Genomic DNA, 25,767 nt, shown 5'->3' on the forward strand with positions numbered 1-25,767 from the left:
TAAGATCTTTTCACAGGTGAAGCATTCAACCACTCACTTCTGCTTCTATTGACGACACAAATGATTTCAGTTTTGAAAAAAGAAATATTTTAGTCACCATTTCACTGCCACCTTTATTAAACTGTCAACAATTATAAGAAATGTTGTTTAACCAAAGCAATGAAATGAGGGCACTTATTAAGATAATATAAATGTTTTTAAGGAGGTAAATTTGAGTAGCAAGACAGAAAGAAACTTCTTATAAAAAGGGCAATTTATATCAGTGACTCTCCCATTAGGGGCCAGCCCATAGTTTGGTAAAGCACATTCTTCACTAGGTGAGAGCCAAGGGTATTGGCAGCAATCACCACATGAAATGAAGCATAGCTCATAGTTTGATTTATCTGTACAGCGAATTGAACACCCAGAAAATAACACAATACAAATATTGAGAAATATTGATATAAATCACCAGATTTTCCAGTAAAGATAGCCCTTGTTTCCCCCAAAAATCAAACGAGGATTTTCTATTTTTAAGTACTTTATTTTTATATTATGTGTGAAAACATCAATAATTAAACCCCTTTGTTCTAAGACAGAAACACTGTAAAACTAACATTAAACAAGGCAGTATGCCTTACAAGAAAGACATAAAATGTCCAAGGGATATTTAGAACATTTTAGTTCTTAAAGTTTCAACATGAGAAATGTTGACCCACACACTAGGAAATCATTTCAATAAATAACAACTGACATTCATCTAAACAGTTACAAAACAGATGCGCACATACATTCCCCTGCCCTCACAATGATCTCATTGGCCATTTGCTTGGATCCCCCAGCCTCTATCACAGTGGCTGGCATGTTGCAGGCTCCTCAGAAATATTAACATAATGACTGGAGAACATTTGAAAACATTCTACCTTCAAATTAAATACGAATCTAGATGGAACTAACTTGGGGTTGACATTTTAAAAAGAATGAATATAACGGGACAGGGTGCAAGTAGACTTAATCATACCCTTAATTATTTTATACCTAAAATATTAACATAGAATCTTCAAAACAAACTAATAAATAAATAAATAGAAAACTTCTCCTAAGTGATGCTCAAACACATTAGGCTCAATCCAGGTGGCCTCTGCAGCTGTGTCTCTCTTTTCTCTTCTGTTCATATAAGGACTGTGCCTCCTTCAGGAACAGCCACCAATGAGCTTCTTCCTTCCTTCTGGTTAGTTGCATTTGTCACTGTAAAGAGAAAATGGGTGCCCTGAGTAGGTGCTCGGGAAAACTGACTGCACAACACTCTGCTCCTGTCCTGCTCTTCCAGTCTCTAGAGTTTTCTGAATGCAGTTTCCCCAGCCTGGCAACCAAGTGGCTACTGCCTGTGACAGCTGTACTGTGTGGCAAGGACCTCTAGGCTTGGGATGCTCTTTTAGGAATGGGGGTGGAGTGGGGTGGTGGTCTCCACTGTACTGTTGGATTAAAAACAGCCAGAACCTATTACTCTTTGTCCTACTGGGCCTCAAATGAAGGTAGTTTTACCTACATTCAATGGAACGAAAGAAGAACTTCGGTGGGGACGCCAGGCATTGGGAATATCCTCTGGCACCAGAGCAGTAATTATCGTAAAGGAAACTTTAATTGTGAAAACAATAATCACAATTTCTAGTCATTCAACTAACCCCTGAGTTTTCCTGATTTTATTTTTAGGGGGCAGATGCCAGTATTTCTGACCAACGGCTCCAGTCACCTGTGTACATAGAAACTATAACTCACCTGTTCAGCATCTTTTCGATGATTTTCTTAACCATGGGGGATGCGGGGTTGAGACAAGCTTTCTGCCCATTCTTGAGTGTGGCTCTGCAGAGAGAAGGGAATTCCATCAGGCAGGAGGTCGAACTGGGCACAGGGTTTGGGGCAGCGGGACAGTCGAGGACCGCGGCGGTGACAGCGGCAGCGCGGGAAGGGACTTACATGACTTCGATTTCAGCGCAGTGGGGTCCTGGGGCCTTCACGTTCACACTTTGGATGTTCTTGGGGTGAATTCCCTGCAGGGTCTGCAAGCACTGGCAGCGCAGTTCAGTGACCACGGACGCTCCTAGGGAAGAAGAGACTCACTGATTGAGCGAGGCTGTCGGCGCGGGGCGCCCATCCCAGCCGCGTCCGGCCCGGGGACCCCAAGGCGTCGGGACCCACCTGCTGCGCGCCGGCCGGTGGCCACCAGGAGCAGGAGCAGCAGCGCCACCCGCAGGAACCGGGGATTGCTAGGAGCTGCGGAGAGCGCGGCGAGGGCCATGGTGCTCAGCAGACGAGTCTGGTGGCTGTGCGAGGAGAGGGAGAACTGGCGAACAGGTGCCTGCTGCCCGGGCTTTGTGGGTCTCCGAGATCCGCGAACCCCTTTTATGCATGGATGGGGCTGGAAAGCCCGAAGCTCCCAGGCCAGGGAAATTCCCGGAGCTCCAGATCCATGCGGAGTCCGGAAGGAAGGAGACGGCCCCGCCCCCGGGGTGGAGCACTTGGTGTGCGAGTGGGGTGGGGGGGTCCACTGATGCAGCCCGCGCCTCGTCCGCTAGAGTAACTCCCGTGGACTCTGAGACTCTGGGATATTCGCCTTCTGCCCCGGATCCCTGGAGAGGGGCTGGGTGGCAGCCAGCGCTGAAGATACCACCTGAGAGGTGGGATCTTGGGTGCCTAGTGATCCCAGCGTGTGGGGTTGGGAGCCGAGAAGGAGCTGGGGCGGATCCCTGAGAACCACCACAGGGTAGGCGCGACCTCTTTGGAGGAAGAGAGTTGTGTCTCGGATTTGTCTCTGGAAGTTGAGAGAAATTAACAAGGTGCTGGGAGATAGGCTGGAACTGTATTATCCTCTCTGCCTCAGCCTTTCTTATTTTCGGATTAGCCTATTTCATGTACATCTAACATCAGTGCTCTCTGTGAAAATACAGTCCATCATGTCAGATGCCAGAGAAGAATGTTCTGCTTGTTCCTTGTGTTGCATATTCTCTAATCACACTTAGAACATCTTCTTTACGTCCTCCATTTGGTGGCAACAGATGATCAGCGTCAAAAGTTGAATCCAGTGTTAGTGTCAGTGGAAGCCAGGGCTGTATAGCATGACCTCTTCTTTCCTATCCTGCATAACTTCCTTCTTCCCTGTAAAATGTTGGAAATTCCAAAATCCCCTGAAAATCTTTTCCCTGTAGGAGGAGTTCAGATTTGATCTAGAAATACGGCACTGGTTGTCACCCCGGACCTCGGAGGGGCTCGGTACAGCAGGTTCATGGGCTCACCATTCCTCGTTATGTCTTCGGACGGCATAGCACATGACACCAGGGAGTGGGTACCTGGTGTGCAAGCGCCATTCCCACTGAAGCAGCAGACGTGCATCCAGATGAAATAGGAACGCCAGATCCCACATAACGTCACATTCCATTTACTATAGGACTTCCTGGTATTCAATATTGGGCCCCCTTTCTAGAGGAACACATACATGTTGTTTTCTCTCAGGAATTTCAGTCATTCAATCTGGTAGCTTTGTTACTTTTTTCTCCAGAAGTTCTCGAGAACTTATTTTTATTCATCATTAGGTTTTCAGAGGGTTTAAGTGTGATTTTCCAAGTGGGATTCAGAGCTCTCTGAGACATGGAGTAAGATGGGAGGAGAGGGAAAAAGCAGAGGCCCCAGACCCGGAGGCAAATGTCTCCACAACAGAGTTCTACACAGCCCAGCTCGATAGGTAAGACCTGTGTTCCTAGCCAAGCAGAGAACACGGCAAGGCTGCCACCTGCATATAGTAGTGAAGCATAGCCTGCAGGTTGTTTAGCCTCTCTGTTTCTACCCCAAGGCGGTTATGATAAATGAGTCAACATTTGTAAGAAGCCAGCATGGATTTAAGTGCCTTGTAATGTTTGTTAAATAAACAAAATGGAAATAGGTTTTCCAACATTGCCTAAACAGAAACTCATCCTGATATGAATTCACATATATATATTTTATATATTTTACATATTTTATATATTTATATATTTTATATATATATATTCTATATATATATAATATATATAATTCTATATATATTATATATATATTATATATTATATATATATATATATTCTAATGGAAAGGTTCGCTTCCCAGTGTTTTTTACATTTAAAATTTTCTGTATCAATTACTGCTACCCAACTAACCATGAATGTATACAACACCATATACAGCAGTATGAGTCTTGAAGAAATAAAGGCAGGTCCTGGAAGACGGAATGTTCATATAAACACCAAAAGCTCAGTTTCCAAAATGCCCTTTTGGTTACTGGTGCTCAGGAGTACTGGTGCTCTCATTACAATAATCTTAGTCAAGGGCAAAAAAGTGTGCTAGAATGCTGTTTCTTTCAAATGGACACTGTATATAGTATATGTACTCCAGTCTTTTCAATTATTTCCCTTTTCACATCTTCCTGATTACTTATATTTCTTAACAGAAAGAATAAATTGAAAAAGTATTGACCCAATGGAGACCAAAATACAGTGTCCCAAATATCTTCATCAGTTTCAAGCTGTAATCAATGCTGCAAACTTCTAAATTAAAAAAAAAAAAGAGAGAAACTCAGTTGAGAATTTACAAAAATTGAAATAAAATTTTCTGTATCAGGTTTTCAAAAAGGAAGACAAATATGTACTCTACCAGGAGGTACACTTAGATAAAATTTTATTTGTTACCATTCAGACAGATCATTGGTTTATTTTGTAGTCCACCTTACAATTACTTCATGTATATAAAAAGGGACTTTGAGTGTGACAGTCTCCATCTCATTTATTGAAAAGAAGTACTAAAGGAATGACTATTTTTAGAAAATACTCTAGTGTTTATCAATATGATTCTACGAGAAAAATCAAGAAAATTAGAGGAAGGTTCTAATTGGTAGTAAGGAATAGGAAATGACATATAATCTAAAGTTTATTAAGTGTGTGACTAGCTCATGAATAATTGAAAGTTTGTGTGATTACACCTCTTATTATCACTCTTTTTCTGGGATTTGACTGGAAAATTGAAATTTCCAGAAATATGGAAATTATTCTTTAAAACTTGAAAAATGTATTGTTTTGTTTTGTTTTCTAATTGTAGTTGTAATACATGATCATTTTATAAAGTTCATACAAGCCAAAAAGGCAAGAAGATATTTTTTCCCTCTAATATCTCTTCACTTTGTCTATGAAACAAATATTCACAAGTCACTGAAAATTTGCTTTTTTTTTTTTTTTTTTCTTCAGCAAAGGAGCTAAATTACAAGAGCTTACAGAATTCTGGTAAATAAAAAATATGCTGCTTCCTTGATTATGCTGCTGCATACCAAGGGCGAATTGCTAAACCTCTTCACCCGAGGCAAAGGGCAGAGCATTTATTTTCTGCTCTTCTAAGCAGTTTACAAATATTAACTCATTCAGTCTTCCAAACAAGCCTGTACTTGTACTGATAACTACAGTATCAGTAGATATTGGTATGTCTATGAGACTTTAAGTTACGACTAAAGAAACTGTGGCGCAGAGAGGTTAAGTCACTTGCCTAAGGTCATACATCCTTGAGCCTGGAAATCAAACCCAGATAAAATGACATTTAACCACTATACTATGATAAAAAAAACACTCTGTGATATATAATTAATACTTTCAAGAGTAGAATGATTTTTAAAAACCTGTTATTGCCCTAGTTGAATAGTTCAAATTTACATATTCTTAAATGAAAGCACAGCAAAATGGTCGTACATCTCCATAGTTCTGTTTCACTAACAGCATATCTCTCCTGTGGCATTGAAATAGCTTGTTATATTTTCCTGAAGTGCCCAATTCTGAAAAATAAAATAGTAACTTTGCCATGAGGAAACCTGGTAAACTCACCCTATATCAAATGAGGAAGATTTACATCATCAGTGTGATGTCATGTGCATATCATGTACCCCCTTGATATGATGTCACAAGAACAGCATACCTCTTTGGTGCTCTTTCAAAAATTAATAGCCCAAGTCTAATCATGAGAAGAGCATACTTCAAACCTAAATCAAAGAAACTTAAATGGCTGAGTGGTACTCTTCAAAACTGTCAATGTCATGAAAAATAAGGGCAGATTGAGAACCATCACAGTCCAGAGGAAATTATGGAGACATGACAATTGGCTGCAGTGTGGTACTTTGGTTTGCATTCTGAAACAGAAAGAGGATGTTAATGGAAAAACTGGCAAAATCCAAATAAAATCTGGAGTTCAGTTAAAAGTAATGTGTCAGTGGTGGTTTCTTAGCTTTGACGAATATACCATGGTTTGTAAAATGTTCACTTTAAAGGAAAGTGGGTGAAAGATACACAGATACTGTATTAACTTTGCAACTTTTATAAATTTAAAATTATTTCAAAATAAAGTGTTTACTTTTTAAAAAGTTTCTCTTTCTAAATTCATTTAGAATGCCTCCAAAATTAAATGGCCATGCATGTTTCATCTGCTAACTTTTAGAAAGGAAATTGAATTTTTGTTTAGTGAAGGTTTGCTCAAATATGAAAATCCAAAATATCTACTGCCGAGTTTGGACACTTCATCATGTTTCATAGGATTAAATAGTTTGCCTTCATCATTAATCATGCTGTCCAAATCTCTCATCTAGTTCTGGTAACTGGAGAAAAACACAAGTGTTTCTGCTATAATCATCTCAGGACCCAACCCAAAACTGACGCAATGAGAGCATTCAGGGGGGAGCAGAGATCCACAGGAGCTGCCAAGAGAATGAAGTGAATGAAGCATGTCAAGAAGCAGTGGGCATCTGCAGATTAGACAGAACTTGACTCAGGAAAATTTTCATCAGAATCACTTGTTTTTTGTACATGAATTGGAAAGGAAAGAATTTCTTGTTATTTCCTCCTTATTATGCCACTTGTATCAATGAAATCTACATAAATAAACCAAAAGTCAAAATTTATAAGTACAGGAACGCTGTAGCCTGGAAAAATAAACAAATTCATTGTCTTGTTGAAACAAGTGTTCCTCCAAGCCAATTTTTTTCAAGAGTTGAATGCCACGATTTTACACAGTCTTTAAACGTATGCAAGCAACAATTCTTGAAGCTATGGAGGAATCTTTAAAAATGGAAGCTTTGGTGGCTAAATTCCATTTTCCCTGGGATCACTATGGAAACTTTCATAATTAGCAGTCAAATCTGCATGCTCATGTTTCCTAGATCTCTTTATCTGTCATTGCTGTAGCACTCTGCTGTCTGCAGATGTCACCTGGCAGCTCCCTGCCTCAGCTGCATCAGGTATTTTTCACTCACTAGCCCAATGTTTCTCTGTTGCTGCCACGGAACATCCCTTTGGCAGGAGAAACAAGAGGCAATAGATACATGTTTTCCCATTTTTCATGGTTTGGGCAGACATTCTACATCATTTCTCAGAGAATACCCAGTAGGATTGAACCCCAATTGCCCATGTCCTCTTTTCCTATTTTGCTCTTTCCAGTTCTTGAGTCCTCTCTGTTGGGAACATTTCCCCAAATAAATTACATGCACTGCAAGCCCATGACTCAAGCTCTATATTTTAGGGGAGCCTAAATAGAGGCAGTGCTCCATCCTGAGAAGTGACCATGCTCAAGGCACGCAGGAACAGGCAGGGCAGCTCTCCTCTGCCCCTACTTACCTTAGGAACTTGTTCCTCACACCTGCTGTCCCTATTTCTCTATACTCATCTCTTCCAATGTAATGACGCTGGCTCTGAGCAGAGAATAAAGATGTGTGAATGTGATGTTAGATTTCTGAATTAGTTAACCCCCAAAGTACAAGGGCATAGTGGGTTCTAGAGTTAGGTTCAGCCTCTCTAATCAGTCTTCCAAAGACTGCTTGTCTGGCACTCTCTTCTCAGAACACACCCTGGATTACCTGCTCTTAGTCTATAGGGATTCAGATAGGATAACCCATCTCTCAGTTCCTTCCTGTATGCCACCCCCGGCCCTAACCCTGCTGATTGGTTCAGATGTGGACAAGTGACCAAAGCCTGGCTATATTAGAAATAGTTTCTAGAATTTTTGCTTGAACAAATGAAAAGTATGTTCTGAATTCTTATTGCAGGTTGCAAAACTGGTAAAATGAGGGCCTGGAATTTTGTAATGCTTGAGGAGAACATGCCTGAGAGTGAATTTGGCCCAGAGAAAAGCACAGGTAAGACATGAAGGGGACCATCTTAAGTATATTGTATGGACACCTAGGTCTTCCAGCTGGCTCTGATTTATTTATGGACTTTTCAGTCATGTTTTTCTAAGATTTATATCATCTTAGAAAAAAGAAAAGAAAGAAAATCTGCTGGCCTACATGACTGAAAAGTTATGGACTTTCTGCTATAGACACCTTTCCCTACACAGTTGCTGTAGTTACTTTATTGTTAATGCATCTGTCCATTCATCCATTCAAAATTTATCTACCACTCATAATCTGGGAACTAAATTGTATTACAAAGAGGGAAAAGACAGACTCTGCTTCAACTGAACTCGCATCTACAGAGTGTCACAGAAAGATATGACATTGTGTGGAGGTCCAAGTCACTCAGCAATGTACAGAGTTTCATGGGCACTCACTGGGAGGGGAGCACCTGATCCTTTTTCGTGGAAGGGTAGGAGCTTCCAGAGAAAACTTTGTGGTAGAGGGTGCTACCTAAGGTGACTTGGAAAGGGACCCACTTCAGAAGAGGCAGACCAAACAAGCAAAGGAATGGAAACTGGAAACAGTGTGGTATGACCTGAAAACAGAAATCAGCATTTTATTTTTTTAACATGGAATTTAACATTTAGATTGATCCAGCAGAAGGATAGGCAGGGCCCGGTCACTGAAGGCTCCTGTTTATCAATCAAGGACCATTTCAAATATCACTTACATTAAAATCCCATCTTTCCTTCCAAAGATTTATCTTAGCCCTTAGATACAAATCACATTTTGGGGAGCATAGATTTACATACTCCCATACTGGATTATGTATTCTCAAAGGAAAGCTATCATATCTCATTCCTGTTTGCACCAACCAGACTCTAAAATTCTCTCACACCAGTGACACTCCTAAGGACCCATCAAAAACTATGAATATCTGGTCCTGAAAGTTCATGAGAAGCTTTGCGCTAGGACTCTGGATGATAGGCAATTCTGTTAGGGAAAGGAAGATGTAAACATGAAGAGAAGTTTTCAAACAGGGAGTTATAAGGAACTAGGAGTAAAAGTATCTAAAATGAGTCTGGTTCATACTAACCACTCAACAAATGTTTGTTGAAATAATGCATGAATCAGTGGTTTCAGGCCACTGTTTTAAAATTAAAATATCCTGAAGTCAGGACATGTGGAAGCTTCCTTTGATGGACTGTGGAATTTCCTTAGTTTCTTTTGCCTGTTTTGACCTCTCCGGACCAGAACAGAAGGTGCCAGTGGACATTTAATGAATCCAGATATGACAGTTGGGTCAGAGTCAGAGTTTGAATTCTATAGTAAGAGCTAGGGAAGGGGATCCCCTACCTGGGAAAGCCAGAGTAATGAGTCTGAATCAAAATCCTTAGAAAGCTCTGATGCCCAGGGTCTGCCAATACTTTTAAAGAGACAGATGGGACCTGCATCCAAAGCCAGAGGACTCGAGCTCTCCCAGGTGTGGAACAGAAGGGGAACAATGTCAGGAATAAAGCCAGGAGGTCTTGGTCACAGACAGAGCTGGAATATCTGTGTTTGGTTTGTAGATCATCTACCTCAGCGCCAATAGAATGATCCGGGTCATTACAGGATCATGATTTAGGCAGTAAGTGAGTACTGCCTAGATCTTCCCACACATTTAAAAGTTCATCTACGTGTACAATGCACAGTGATAGGTTTTGTAGAAGAGGTAAAGTTTGATAAAATATGAATTCTAATGTAAAATTATTTATTTAGCCTGTCTCCTTTCTCTTACAATGCTATATTATTTGTTTTTCTGTTCCTAGCATGATAATCTGATGATATGATTAGTCTACAAATACTTAAAATCATTCAGGTAACACTGAGAATCATTTGATATATTAGCTTTGCCAGATTTTTTTTTTTTTTTGGAGGGGTGGTTATTTTTTGTTTGTTTGTTTGTTTTTTGAGACAGAGTTTCACTCTTGTTGCCCTAGGCTGGAGTTCCATGGCACAATCTTGGCTCACGGCAACCTCCGCCTCCTGGATTCAAGCCATTCTCCTACCTCAGCCTCCCGAGTAGCTGGGATTACAGGCATGCACCACCACACTTGGATAATTTTTTATATTTTTAGTAGAGAAGGGATTTCTCCATGGTGGTCAAGCTGTTCTCGAACTCCCGAACTCAGGTGATCCACCTGCCTCAGCCTCCCAAAGTTCTGGGATTACAGGTGTGAGCCACCGTGTCGGCCAGTTATTGTTTTTTAAAAAGGATTTTAAAAATCTTTTTGCATCTCCTTTTTCTTTAAGATTGTTTTCTGACCTATCTGGAAGTGGTATTCACCAAGTAATGACATCGTGAGCATATATTTAAAAAAAAAAAAAAAAAAGAATTACAGGATTACAAAGAATAAGGAAATGAAAAGTTTCTCTTGGAAATAAGTATGCAAGAAATTTGTTTTGGAGATGAAAACGTTATGACTTTGTCATTCTGAAAACAAAATTTAGGAAATTGAAAGATGAATGTATAAACCACAAATGAAATAGCATACATAGCACAAAAACACAGATTTCAGCAAAGTAAAGTTTGAATCATCATGATAACTTGATGTTAACTATCTTGTTCATAGTATTTTCCAACATTCATTATCCTTCAATTTTTTGGTAAGAAATATTTGTGTTTTCCTTTTTATCTTCTTGATCAGTCCATTTACTTAGGTAATCTCTGAAGCAGATTCTCCTGAACAACACTGATTTCAAAGGGGTTGCTCTACTGGTGTGTGACTGAGCTAGTTCATTGATTGACATTTCTAGTTAATTAAGTAAGTAGTTAATTAAGGACAATAAAGAAATACAAGATATGGTGGGAATTATAGTGAAAGAGGTGGAACAAGGGCTTGGTTGTGTGTAATTTACTATCCATATCTTGTACATTGAAGCAAATATCTATAATAAAATAATGCTTAATATGTCTATACCATAGCGTCTGTGTGTGATTAGAGCATGTGGATAGACAGACGAGGGGAACTCTTAACAAAATCCCTAATAGTTACAAATGCAACTCTAATTAAAACATCAAACACATCACTGATGAGGCCGATAGTATGGGTGTGTTATAATGTCTGTGAATAACTTGGTGAGATCTGTGAGCCTAACAAGATCGAGAGCTGGGAAAACGGTGTCTTTCTTTGATTTTCAACTAACTTTCTGTTGGCTGAGTAGCTTATCCTTAGCATGTAACTGCACCATTACTTCACAGCACTAACTGCAGATTTATTCTTCTCCATGTAGTTAATATTTGACACACATTTACTTAACACCTACTCTATCAGCATTTTTCTGAAATCCAGAATGAAGAGATGGAATAGGCTTAATCTTTATTCTCTGATTTAAAGTAAGAAAATAGATAAAGGAATAATTACAGTGAAACTTAATAGTTATCCTGATGGAGGCATGTGTAAATTGCTTTATTGCTTATTTCCTAATAGTCCCTATAGCTATCCCTAGAATTACTGATTCTAAAACACAGTTGATAAGTAAGAGCTGGTTGTTCCAACTCTGCTTTGACTGCTCTGTTTCACGTTGCATTGCCTCTCACCACAAATGCTGGATAGTGACATAATCCTCATGTTGGGTCTGCTTCAATGAAGAAGTAAATACTTGGCAAATTTAAGTCTAAAGTTTATTTTTTCTTGTTTTCTTTCCTGGAAAAATAGCTAAGCCAGACTCCTGGTTTACAGACATCTAGTGTCCTGTATATTTTATAATGTTATGGACATGCTGGCTGACAAACATTGTGGTTTTGTTATTTAATCTTCTTTTAGTTGTTATCAGGAAAATACTACTTGTGTCTGTCATGCTAAATTTTTTCTTAACTAGCTGTCTGCACCCAAGCTTTGGGTTGTGGTTCTGAGCAAAGGAAGAACTGGCTTGTTGGCTGTATTTTAAAAGAGTTGGTTGCTAGCTCAGGGATTTCGGCTTCTGTTGGAAATATTATGTGGCCTGAGAGTAGAACTCCAAGGAAAGGAAAGTAAACATTTATTTACTAGGTTTCAATTCTGAGTCAGAGCCCATACTGGATCCTATTATAAGTGTGATTTAATCCTTTTCAGTAGTGGTGTGGTGGGCTTTATTGTCCTTGCTTTAGAAGAAGGGAACTGAGGAGACCCAGGGTCACACAGAGTCAAAGCTGAGATATAACCCAAACTGTCTTACTCAAAAACCCACTGGCCTAATGCCAGCATCTACAGGAATAATGAGGAAAAAAAACATATGAGAAGAAGAATTTTGTATAACAGCTAGTTAAGTTCACTGAGTATGAATATGCTGCTTTTATTCAAGCCCTCCTAGAAGTCAATGTGTTTTCTGTTCTTAACTCAGTTTACATTTGGGACCAAGCTAGGAGGTACACTGCTGAAGCAGATGGGCAGTGAATATAAATGGTAGCCCTAGCTGAAAAGCACTAGAACCTCAACAATCCAGACAACATCTCATTTGGTGTGACATCTTTCAGAAGCTGTTTTCATGGGTTTCCTCGAGACTCCAACCCCAGATCTGGGATGGAGATTGAGATTAAAGGAACACTGTAGACCAGGAGATTTAACTTTCCAGCTGGGCCTCAGTATCCTGCCCCTATTGGCTCTTCAAGCATTTTATCTGGAGTGTAGAATCTAATATAGACCGTCAGAGCTCAACTCTTTAATCAAATAACTGGAAAAGTGTTTTTAAACTACGCATCATGATGTATCAGTATGTTATGAAATCACTTTATAGTGGTGTGGCCAACATCTTTTAAAAAAATGGAATGTGGTATTATAGAGTAGAAGAGAACACAAAATATGTGGGCACACAGTACAAAGCAAATATAAATATTGTATTATGAATTTGTTTTATGTTTGTGTGTGTATATATCTGTATGTGTGGAAATATATACATACATTCATACATACACACACACTGAATGAAACAATCATAGGATTTACAAATATGTATAAGTGAATGCTAGATCACATAGGTTAGCTATTCTTTCTCTGGCCAACGAAAACTAATTGTATTACCCTAGACTTGGTTTCCTATTTGTAAAATTGGGACCAGAATGCTCCCTAACTGCTTGCAATGCACTTAAAATAATTACTAAGTGTTTTCTTTATGATTGTATACAAATAATTGATACTTTATCGAAAATTAGCACTTCAACTTGTAATCATGTCAAATGATAGCTCCAAAAAGAATAAAAACATTGAGTGGTGAAATTACAAGTTTTAAAAATTAGTTTCTATTCTTTTGCATCTGTTTGCTGTTACTTAGAGTAAACATGCATTGTCTTTTACAATGAGAAAAATATGAATATGTATTTCAAAACAAGTCTTCAATATCCTATGCATTACAGAGGAAATTATTTTACCACAAAGGTCTTAGAAGGAAAAAAAAAGCAATAATAACAAAAATGCAGAACAACTTGCAAGGTCAAAATGTCCTTTGATGGTTTTGTTTCACTGATAGATGCCATGACTATGTGGTAAGTCCCTAATTTGTGGACATTTTATGCTGACCACCCCCATCTAGAGGGGAGTGTAAATGCACTGAATCTTTATTACTCCACGAATGTTGAAAGCAACAACAGGGAGTTGCTGTGTCATTTGGGATTTTCCAAGGAGCAAACCCTCTCTCCCCATGCCCATGATGATAAAGGCAGTAACTTAATATAGTTTGGACGTGCGTCCCCTCCAGATCTGATGTTAAAACGTGGCCCCCAGTGTTGGAAGTGGAGCCTAGTGGGAGGTGTTTGGGTCATGGGAGCAGATTTCTTATGCATGTCTTGGTGCCCTCCCCACGGTAATGAATGAATTCTCACTCTGTTAGTTCACAAAACTAGCTATTTAAAGGAATCTGGCACCTCCTTCTTCTCTCTTGCTCCCTTTCTCTCACTATGTGACACAGTGTATTAGTCAGGGTTCTCTATAGGGATAGAACTAATGGAATGTATGTGTGTGTGTGTGTGTGTGTGTGTATTGCATATATATTCAACAATCTAGACAACATTCGATTTGGTGTGGCATTTTACCACAGAAGCTGTTTTTCATGGTTTTCCTCGAGACTCCAACCCCAGGTCAGGGATGGAGACTGAGATTAAAGAAACATTATAGTCCAGAAGATTTAACTTTCCAGCTGGGCTGGAAAAAAAACAAAGTATGTATATACATATTTTTTTTAAATATGTATATTTTTAAAAAATACATATTTTTATAAATATTACCTCACATGATCACAAAGTCCCACAACAGGCTGTCTGTCTCCAAGCTGAGGAGCAAGGAGAGTCAGTCGGAGTCCCAAAACTGAAGAACTCGGGGTCCAATATTTGAGGGCAGGAGGCATCCAGCATGGGAGGAAGATGTAGGCTAGACCAGTTTCTCTTTTCATGTTTCTTTTTTTTTTTTTTTTGCCTGCTTATATTCTAGTCGCACTGGCAGCTGATTAGATTGTGCCCACCAAGATTCAGAGTGGGTCTGCCTTTCCCAGCCCACTGACTCGAATGTAAATCTTCTTTGGCAACACCCTCACAGGCACGTGCAGAATCAACACTTTGCATCCTTCAATCCAATCAAGTTGATACTCAGTATTAACCATCACAAATGCCTGCTCCCCCTTTGCCTTCCACCATGAGTAAAAGCTTCCTGAGGCCTCACCAGAAGAAGCAGTGTTGGTGCTCAGAAGCTGAGCAGTGTTAGTGCCATGCTTGTACAGCCTGCAGAACTGTGAGCCAAATAAGCTTCTTCTTCTTCTTCTTCTTCTTTTTTTTTTTTTTAATAAATTACCTCAGGTATTCCATTACAGCAATGCAAAACAGATTAACATATGACTCCAAAGTGTTCTCAGGACAGTTAGACCAAAGTCTAACTGAAGCAAGGATGTATGAGGCACCAGCATTCCAGCATTGTTTCACTTTGCAAAATTTGTTTTGCTCTTTTGACCCTTTAAAAGTCACATCAACAAACTGTTAAATAAAGCTAAGTATGCTGTCTGAGACAGGCAACAAAAGGGAAATCAGCAAAAACAAAATCACGCCACACACATCTCATTTCCACTATTTTCTCCTTCAAAGTTCATTTGTTTTGAACAATTTCATTGCTATTGCAATATTTTGCTCCTTTTTTTTTTATCTTTTTTTTTAGAAAAATCTTTAATTTTACCACTCAAAACATTCTGGTTTGTTGTTTTTTATACTTTTTATGTATATAAACATTTTAAAAAGTAGAATCATAATATATGGTCTTTTGTCACTTACTATGCTTTGGGCATATTTCTTTTTTTTATATACTTTAAGTTCTAGGGTACATGTGCACAACGTGCAGGTTTGTTACATATGTATACATGTGCCATGTTGGTGTGCTGCACCCATTAACTCGTCATTTACATTAGGTATATCTCCTAATGCTATCCCTCTCCCCTACCTCCTCCCCACAATAGGACTTGGTGTGTGATATTCCCCTTCCTGTGTCCAAGTGATCTCATTGTTCAGTTCCCACCTATGAGTGAGAACATACGGTATTTGGTTTTCTGTTTCTGCAATAGTTTGCTGAGAATGATGGTTTCCAGCTACATCCATGTCCCTATAAAGGACACGAACTCATCCTTTTTTATGGCTGCATACTATTCCATGGTGTATACGTGCCACATTTTCTTAATCCAGTCTGTCACTGATGGACATTTGGGTTGATTCCAGGTCTTTGCTATTGTGAATAGTGCTGCAAAAAATATACGTGTGCATGTGTCTTTATAGCAGCATGACTTATAATCCTTTGGTTGTATACCCAGTAATGGGATGGCTGGGTCATATGGTATTTCCAGTTCTAGATCCTTGAGGAATGGCCACACTGTTTTCCACAATGGTTGAACTAGTTTACAATCCCACCAACAGTGTAAAAGTGTTCCTATTTCTCCACATCCTCTCCAGCACCTGTTTTTTCCTGAGTTTTTAATGATCACCATTCTAACTGGTGTGAGATGGTATCTCATTGTGGTTGTGATTTGCATTTCTCTGATGTCGAGTAATGATGAGCATTTTTTCATGTGTCTGTTGGCTGTATGAATGTCTTCTTTTGAGAAGTGTCTGTTCATATCCTTTGCCCACTTTTTGATGGGGTTGTTTGTTTTTTCTTGTAAATTTGATCAAGTTCTTTATAGGTTCTGGATATTAGCCCTTTGTCAGATGAGTAGATTGCAAAAATTTTCTCCCATTCTGTAGGTTGCCTGTTCACTCTGATGGTAGTTTCTTTTTCTATGCAGAAGCTCTTTAGTTTAATTAGATCCCATTTGTCAATTTTGGCTTTTGTTGCCATTGCTTTTGGTGTTTTAGACATGAAGTCCTTGCCCATGCCTATGTCCTGAATGGTATTGCCTAGGTTTTCTTCTAGGGTGTTTATGGTTTTAGGTCTAACATTTAAGTATCTAATCCATCTTGAATTAATTTTCGTATAAGGAGTAATGAAAGGATCCAGTTTCAGCTTTCTACTTACGGCTAGCCAATTTTCCCAGCACCATTTATTAAATAGGGAATCCTTTCCCCATTGCTTGTTTTTGTCAGGCTTGTCAAATATCAGATGGTTGTAGATGTGTGGTATTATTTCTGAGGACTCTGTTCTGTTCCATTGGTCTATATCTCTGTTTTGGTACCAGTACCATGCTGTTTTGGTTACTGTAGCCTTGTAGTATAGTTTGAAGTCAGGTAGCATGATGCCTCCAGCTTTGTTCTTTTGGCTTAGGATTGTCTTGGCAATGCGGGGTCTTTTTTGGTTCCATATGAACTTTAAAGCAGTTTTTTCTAATTCTGTGAAGAAACTCATTGGTAGCTTAATGGAGATGGCATTGAATCTATAAATTACGTTAGGTAGTATGGCCATTTTCACAATATTGATTCTTCCTATCCATGAGCATGGTATGTTCTTCCATTTGTTTATGTCCTCTTTTATTTCACTGAGCAGTGGTTTGTAGTTCTCCTTGAAGAGGTCCTTTACATCCCTTGTGAGTTGGATTCCTAGGTATTTTATTCTCTTTGAAGCTATTGTGAATGGGAGTTCATTCATGATTTGGCTCTCCATTTGTCTGTTACTGGTGTATAAGAATGCTTGTGGTTTTTGCACATTGATTTTGTATCCTGAGACTTTGCTGAAGTTGTTTATCAGCTTAAGGAGATTTTGGGCTGAGATGATGCGGTTTTCTTTCTTTTTTTTTTTTTTTTTTTGGTTTTCTAAATGTACAATCATGTCATCTGCAAACAGTGACAATTTGACTTCTTCTTTGCCTAACTGAATACCCTTTATTTCTTTTTCTTGCCTGATTGCCCTAGCCAGAATTTCTTACCAAAAAGAAAAAAAGAAAACTTATTTCCAAAACAACAACAACAACAACAAAAACAAAAAACACCCTCTGTTAAATTGCTTACTCAGGCGGGGCACAGTGGCTCGTGCTTGTAATCTGAGCACTTTGGGAGGCTGAGGTGGGTGAATCACTTGAGGCCAGGCATTTGAGACCAGGCTGGCCAAGAAGATGAAACCAGTCTCTAACAAAAACACAAAAATTATCTGGGAGTGGTGGCACTTGCCTGTAATCCCAGCTACTCAGGAGGTTGAGGCATGAGAATCACTTGAACCTGGGTGGCGGAGGTTGCTGGGTGACAGAGTGAGACTCTGTCTTAAAAAATATATAAAAATTAAAAAAAAAATTCTTACTCAACACTGCAAGGTAACTGGAATGGTGCATTAAGAGAAATATTGATACCAATAATGTAATACTATAATAGAATTAATAGTCATTCATTTTTAAGCTCAGACTGTGTATAAGGAACTGTGCCAAATGTTTTGCATATATCCTCTATAGTTCTTAAGATAATCAATCCATAAAGTTAGGCACTCATAATGTCCTCATTTCACACATATGAAAACTAAGGCACAGAGGGAAAGTGAGTGTAGCACAGCCTGGGATACCAGGTTAAGGACTTTGGACCTTGAATATTTTATTCAGGGAAGTGAAATATTTGGGTTTTGGAAATATTATTTGGGTAGTAGTGCATAAGTTGTACTGAAGATAAAAAACACTAAGTGGGCAAAAACTGGTTGGGAGACCTTTATTCATTCACTCTCCCCATAGATACTCCAACCCTGCAGAGCTATGAACTGTTGTTCAAACATGCAAATGACTTAAAATGATCTTGTGTCTTTCTACTTGTTATTTATCTTGAGTCAGTTCCAGTCTTCCCATTGCCCGCCCCACCCATCCCCCCAACAAATTCCTACTCCACCTTCAACAGCTAGTTCATGGATTTTGCTAACATGCCACTTTCCTGTGTGAAAGACAGCACAATGTGAAAGCAAGAGCAGGGAGTTGGGAGTCAGAATGATCTGCTCAGCCTTTGACAAGCTGTGTCCTTCTCAAGACTGTCACCTCATCTCTATAATGGGAATAATACTAATTTGCAATGTGGATGTGGAAATTTTAGATGATATTCATAAGTATCTATAAATTTTGTTTATTTTAGTTTGTCATCCTAGGTATCTCCCTCCTTTCCAGCTCCCCATAGAGATTTAATTGTACCATCTGTATTTTATCATAGATCTTAATCCTATCTGTATACCTTGTCGTATTAGGTCAAAATTGCACTAGCTCATGAACAAGAGTCGGTAGCTTTCTCCTGCCTCAAGTAGGTTCTACCTTCTGGTCCTTGGTGGTAGGTTGAATAATGCCCCCCACCCCTGAAATCCTTGTGTTCTACTCTCTGGACACTATGAATATGTTGCTTAACATGGCAAATATATATGTATCTATAGATAGATAAATATAGATATAGATATATAGATGTATTAGAGAACTTGAGTTGGAAAGCCTTTCTGAATTATCCGAGTGAACCCAATGTATGCACAAGCCTCCTATGAGAGGTAAGAGGGATATAAAAGGTAGAAGAGTCAGCGGAGACAGAGGAGAAGTAGAGGTTGGAGTGATGCAGGTTGAAGACTGGGGAAAGGGTTATGAGGCAAGGAATGTAGGTGAAAAAGGAGAGGAAGTAGATTCCCTTCTAGAGCCTTCAGAAGGAATACAGCTCTGGGGACAGCTTGAGTTTAACTTTTAAGACTTACTTTAGACTTGAGACCTCTAGAATTACAAGACAATAAATTTGTGTTGGTTAAGCCACTGAGTTTGTGGTAATTTGTTACAGAAGCAACAGGAAACTAATATGCCCACATTACAACTCCTTCATTTATCCCCAGTGTAGAGCAATGTCTTCCTAAAGGATGAATGAAAATATCACCTCACACTTCTCCTAGTTTCCAGAATCCTAATATCTCCAATGTTAAGGAATTTGTGGGGATAAAAGCAGAGTGTTGCTTATTTACTTCATTTATTTTTTAAAAAAAAAAAAAAAAAAAAACAAGCTGTTGAGTAATGCTTAAGAGCTACTAATATTTATTGGCAAGTTAATTTTAACATTCAAGGTAAATATGTAGCTATAAAGTACTGCAATCATATAAATGAACAAATATGTATCAGCTAACATATAACACTGAACAAAATCAGTCTTTATTAAGCCAAGTTTTCCTTCATAATGCTTTTTGCCTTAAAATTCTGGAAATTTTAAAATATGAAATTGTGATGTGTCAGCATTATTTTTGCAGTATTGTTAAGAAATAGATTGACTATACCACAACTTGATTTACTTTGTTAATATAAGAAGGATAATACAAACATCAGAAGGTTCTTTCACAGTTGGATTGAAAGCGCACATTTAGGCAGCTAGTAGCTAACGCTCCAAACGTTTCTTAATTATTTTCTTGTACAGCGGGGCTTGCAGGTCCAAGCAAATTTTCCTTCCATTCTTCAGCGTGGCTCTGGCAGGGAAAAGAGAAGAGGTGTGCCTTTCAGTCCTTGGGTTTGCAAATGGCATTAGAAGGGGGAGGGATGGGCAAAAGAGGCACGGAGAGGGGGCACTGACTGAGGTAGTGCGAGGACTCACATCAGTTGCGCAGTGGGGCAGTGGGGTCCGGCCTTGATCACCTCCAGGCTGGTGATGTGCCTGGGACAGACCTGGGAGGTGGTCTTCACACACACGGCACTGCAGGTCCCCATCTTCTTCAGTTTCAGCTGATGGGGAAAGGGAGGGGGTAAGAGAGGAGGAGGGGACGGAATGGTGACTCCATGAGTAGCCAGAGGTTCTTTAGGGACTTTTTCCACTACCTTCAGCCTTCTTTTCCTTAGCCATAAATCATACCTCTCTCAGAAGTTGTGCTGATCAGGTGGCGAGGTGCCCGTGCAGTGCCTGCCACTGTACCCGCACACTCAGCACGCTCGCGGTAAGTGTAGCTGCGATCATGATCCTAGAGGATTCCTCCCCAGCCCCAGCGCTTCCCGCATTCCCGCCTCGCCGCTGCGGGCCCTTCCAGCCTGGTTTCTGCTCTCACCGCTGGCGAAGGCGACCACAACTGGCAGGAGCAGCAACGCCAGGAACAGCATCTCCGGGTGGGTGGCGCGGGACCTGGCTGCGGAGCTCATGTTGCAGCAGAGGTTCAAGCAGGATCCCAGTGCGCAGGGAAAGTCGGGCTGGGCTTCTGCAGGCAGTGACTCCTGGCCTCACCAGGCTTCTTTTATCCTCAGTCCCTGTTCTTCCAGTCCGGAAGCCGGGGGTGGACAGCGAGGAACTGTAGTGCAGGAGCTAAGACACTGCTGTAAAGACTCGGACTCTGGCCAGCCAAGATTACAAAACAAAAGGCTGGGGGCAGCTGCCTTGACTGGGAGCTGGTACAAAGATGCTTACCTTCAACCCCAGTTTATATACACTTACATTTGTGGAGTTAGAAGCACTACTTGCATCTTAGAAGAGAAATGTTTTCTGTGTTGTATCATAGTAGAGCTCTCTGTAGTCACCATGCAACTTACACAGCAGGTGGCTTCAGGACCCAGACAGTTCTTGTTTCCTTCTCAAGAACTGCTCATGTGCTCCTGACTTCAGTCTTGATTACTACCGAGTTTGGCAGCTGTGTGTTTGAAGAGTGTGTTGTTTGCAATTGTTTTCTGATACTAATAAGCTTAATTTGGTCTCTAGGCGTTGACTCTTCTGAATTTCACCTGCATGTAGAAAACTTCTCTAGTCTCTGGATGAGATTCACCAGGCTCCACTGACAATCACCCAGTATACTCTAGGACGCAAGGTCTATTTTCTGTAACTCTTAGAAAAATTGCAGAAGTAATATTTGAATGCATTATTTTTATAAAAACTTAGTTTCTGGATGTTTCTTCATTGTTCCCATCCTGAATAATAGCCCAGAAGAGAGGACAAGGAGAGTTTGCCAGGCCACGTCTTCCGGTGCCTGCTGTGTCTTCAGTCTGTGCCAGTGACGGGGTGAGATGGGCTGCACTGTTGGTGGGGAGCAGTGATGCTCTCTGCGGGAGGATTCAGGGCATCTGGGAGTTGAGTGTGAGAATGATGGGAGGTGACAGTGGAAGGGATGCAACAGAATCCCACATGGGAAAAGGGAAGAGATCCATATCGACTGTCTTCTCTTCTCTAAAACAGAATGACTTTGGCTCTTGATCAGGGCAAGGCACACCCTTAACCCAAAGCCCGAGGTTCCCTGTCACACTGACTAACAGTGGTGAAGGGTGTCAGGGACCCACTGGATGGAACTAGCTGATATTCTAACGCTCAGAAAGCCTGCATTTTTGTAGGAATATGCAGTTCTTTCTCCTACTCTCCCAACACCTGCCTATTCAGCTGGCTAGGACCTATTCATATTTCTGGTGTCAGCTTAAATATCACTTCCTCAGGTGGACCTTCCCTGACAGCTATATGTAATCGTGTTCCCTTATTGTTCTATCTTGCAGAACTCTGTTTTTCGTATTTCTCACAGAATACACAAACATACACACACATACATTGTAGATATATGTGTGTGTGTGTGTGTGTCTGTATATTTATAAGTGTTTAAAATTGTTTTGTTTCTTAAATGGAAAACACTGTGATATTAGATATCATAATGTTTATCACTATTTCAATGTACTGGTAGGGACTCAATGCAAAGCAGCTACAGTAGTGAAGATAATGTGTTGAAAATGATGATGACGAGGCTTTGACATGTTCATATATCTATTCAATTGGAGCAATTAGAGCGTATAATTGGAACATACATTTATATTGACACGTGTCACATATGGTCACAATTATTTGTCCACTAGTCTGCCTCTCCCACCAGATAGTGATCTCTTCAATAGCAATTCTCTGTGACTTATGTACAGTCATGCATCACATAACAATGTTTTGGGCAGTAATAAACTGTGCATATGATGATGATCCCATAAGACTATAGTGGAGCTAAAAATTTCCTATTGCCTTGTGACACCATTGCTGTTGTAAAATCATAGCAAGCCAATGTATTATTCATGCATTGGTGGTAATGCTGGTGTAAACAAACCTACTGTGCTTCTAGTTTCATAAAAGTATATCACATACAATTATGTACAGTAACATAAAAATTGATAATTATAATAAACAAAGCTGTATCTGGTTTGTGTATTTACTATATTGTACTTTTTAATCATTAATTTAGAGTGAACTCCTTCTACTACTAATGGAAGAAGAGTTAACTATGAATCAGCCTCTGGAAGGCCCTTCAGAAAATATTCCAGAAAAAGACATTGTTATTTTAGAAGATGACCACTCCATGTGTCTTATTGCCCGTGATACAAGAAATGAATGTGGAGGACAATGATTGATGATTCTGACCTTATATAGGCAAATTTGTATGTTTGAGTCTTAGTTTTCAACAGAAAAGTTTAAAAGGTGAAAAAAATTAAAAATTAAAAAGTTTATAGAATGAGGATAGAAAAGAAAAAATATATTTATAGCTGTACAATGTGTTTGTGTTCTATGTGAAGTATTACTATAAAAGAGTCAAAAATTAAGAGAATTAACACATTTATAAAATAAAAATGTTACAGTAAGCTAAGGTTAATTTATCATTGAATAAAAAAATATTTTTTCGAAACTTAATGTAGCCTAAGTGTATAGTGTTTATACAGCCTGCAGGATTGGACAGTAATGTCCTGGGACTTCACATTTACTCATCACTCACTCACTGACTCACCCAGAGCAACTTCCAGTCCTGCAAGCTCCATTCATGGCAAGTGCTCTCTACAGGTTTACCATTTTCTATTTGACCGTATTTCTACCATACCTTTTCTATGTTTAAATATGTTTAGGCACACACGTACTTATCATTGTATTACATTTGCCTACACTATTCAGTACAGTAACATACTGTACAGGTTTGTGGCTTAGGAGCAATAGGACATAACATATGGCCTAAGTGTGTAGTAGGCTATACCAGGTTTGTGTAAGTACACTCTATGATGTTTACACAATTATTGCCTAGTGATGTATATCCCAGAGCGTATCCCCATCGTTAAGCAACATTTGACTGTATTTTTAAACATCTGGTATACAACTCAATGACTGTTGCAGAACACATTGTAATTCCAACATTTCCATGGAAATGAAAATTAACAGTGCTGAGAATAAATAAAAGGGATGATTTTACATTTCAATGGACAACATAGAAGGTCTGTACAACCTTATCCCCAGATTTCAACATTGGCAGCATACAAGAATTCAGGCAGCAGCAAGTGACAATTAAACTACTCTTTCTCTGCATCTAAATAGAATAACTCAATAACTGCACACAAAAGTAAGAGACACTTGCATCTCATGAAGAATAAATGTAGTGTAAGCACTGTGCTATGTCTCAGGAGCTGGCCTTGACAAGTTTCAGTGGTAAAACACAAGAGATATGAGTAAGATGCTTGAGCTGCTTTGAATAATTGGGAAAAAAGCTAAGGAGAAGAATTGCAATTTGCATTTACTGCTTTATTACGTGTTTATGTATAGTTTTGGCTATTATTTAATATATACATTTATTTTATAGACAAAACACTTTAAGGTATTGAACCTATGATGGTGAGGAGATAAAGAAAGCATTCCTTAATAGCACAAAAGTTGTAAACTACATGCTTAGTACATGAGTACTTCCCCAAAGTCCATGTACAAATTGGAGTAGGTGAACTTATTTCTTCTCCTATAATCATTATAGTATATACAGTATGCTATCTATGTATTAAGTCCTATTTTGTATGCCAATGATACCATGTTATATGTAATGTAATCTCCTCATTCGAGGAAGAAGAGCTGAGAAAAGTGGCATGGTGCAGTATTGAGAGCAGAGTTTCAAATTCCCACTCTGTCACCTACTAAGTAATCTAATATTGGGGCAAGGTTTTAAATTTCTTTCAACTTTCTTTTTTTATGTTGTTCCAGAAAATACCATAGTTTTCTTTATAGAATATATGCATATGTTTTCACTATATATTTTTACTCTACTCGTGGCAAATATATTCACTTTAAAGTAAATAATCACAACTTACAAAACTTACATTCAACAACTTTATTATTTTCAGCACTGGAAGGCTAAAATAAACATTAGAAAAAACTTTCAGAGAATGTTGTAAACAAGACATCCTAGCACATTGGAAAACTCTATTACATCCCTAAATAGTTTAACAAAAATTTATTGAGCAAATATTCTACGCTGGGCTCTGTGTGAGTTCTTATATCATTGACCATTATAAAGTCTGTTAATTATCATGGGCATGTCTAGCCTAACAGTAAAATAGAGCAAGAAAAATCAACAAAAATGTGTTTGGAAGGAGATTCTCAAATAAAGAGAGCAAAGCACTGTGCAATGGTTAGCCAGGAATTAGGGAGTAAACCATACACTATGTTGAAACTAGGCTTGCTTATTTTCATCTTTCTGTCATCTTTTAACCAGCCTTCTCAGAATAAAATGTGATTTTTGAGACAAGATGGAAAAATACCTGAATTTTAACACAGTAAGAGTAGGTATCTTGGATAAAATAAGAATTCTAGAAAGTCTTTAAAATCTTGCCCTTCCTGGGAGGTAAACAGGTTTGGCAGAAAGTGAACAGATTAAGCAGCTGACCCACCACCTTCCAACATTTTCTGGACTATCTTATTGATTCTGGGAGCTTCTGGGTCCAGACACATTTTCCTCTCATCTTTCAACATGATTCTGCAAGAGACAACAGAATTATCTGTTGAGGAACAGAAAAGAATACAGATGGGGATGGAAGTGAATGTGGAGGACTTTCCTCTTGAAGCAATGACACAGAAGCAGGGACTTACAGCACTTAGACTTTGTTGCAATGGGCTCCTGACCTGACCACTTTCAAATAATGAATGTTGGTGGATCCATCCTAGGTTAGCCCTAATTCCTGGCTAACCATTGCACAGTGTTTTGTCTTCTTTATTTGAGAATCTCCTTACAAATACATTTTTATTGATTTTTCTTGCTCTACTCTACTGTTAGACTAGACATGCCCATGATAATTAACAGCAAATAAATGTGGATGTTTGGGATGACATTGCTGGGATGAATTCCAGAGGCTGACTTCACACACACGCAGTGCAGTTCAATGTACAAGACACTGTCTACACATCGAGCTGCAATAGAAAATGTGATTAGTGGTCATGAATACTTCGCTCAGTTCCTTATTTGTAAATTGACAGTAGTTGTACC

General features: G+C 39.1%; 2 protein-coding genes across 2 annotated transcripts; both read right to left on the bottom strand.

Annotated features, from left to right (window-relative positions):
• Positions 1-513: 513 nt before the first annotated feature.
• Positions 514-2,462, bottom strand: CXCL1 (C-X-C motif chemokine ligand 1). Its single transcript, XM_010359008.2, has 4 exons — positions 2,179-2,462; positions 1,957-2,080; positions 1,759-1,842; positions 514-1,227 (listed from the first exon to the last, which is right to left on the bottom strand). The coding sequence occupies exons 1-4, from the start codon at positions 2,276-2,278 to the stop codon at positions 1,212-1,214; spliced, it is 324 nt and encodes a 107-aa protein (XP_010357310.1). The 5' UTR covers positions 2,279-2,462; the 3' UTR covers positions 514-1,211.
• A 17,105-nt stretch (positions 2,463-19,567) lies between these two features.
• On the bottom strand, positions 19,568-20,875 carry PF4V1 (platelet factor 4 variant 1). Its single transcript, XM_010359007.2, is given in 4 exon segments — positions 19,568-20,013; positions 20,139-20,233; positions 20,235-20,266; positions 20,584-20,875. Coding segments are annotated over 4 exon segments (306 nt in total). The 5' UTR covers positions 20,675-20,875; the 3' UTR covers positions 19,568-19,925.
• Positions 20,876-25,767: the final 4,892 nt, after the last annotated feature.

Source organism: Rhinopithecus roxellana, chromosome 2 (assembly GCF_007565055.1).
Source record: "Rhinopithecus roxellana isolate Shanxi Qingling chromosome 2, ASM756505v1, whole genome shotgun sequence".
NCBI classification, from domain to species: Eukaryota; Metazoa; Chordata; class Mammalia; order Primates; family Cercopithecidae; genus Rhinopithecus; species Rhinopithecus roxellana.

Excerpts from the sequence above, each read along its gene's own strand:
- CXCL1 (XM_010359008.2), bottom strand. The coding sequence starts at position 2,278 with ATGGCCCTCGCCGCGCTCTCCGCAGCTCCTAGCAATCCCCGGTTCCTG. Across the intron at positions 2,081-2,178 it reads CACCGGCCGGCGCGCAGCAG|GAGCGTCCGTGGTCACTGAA; the intron begins GTGGGTCCCGAC and ends CTTCTTCCCTAG. Across the intron at positions 1,843-1,956 it reads TGCGCTGAAATCGAAGTCAT|AGCCACACTCAAGAATGGGC; the intron begins GTAAGTCCCTTC and ends TTCTCTCTGCAG.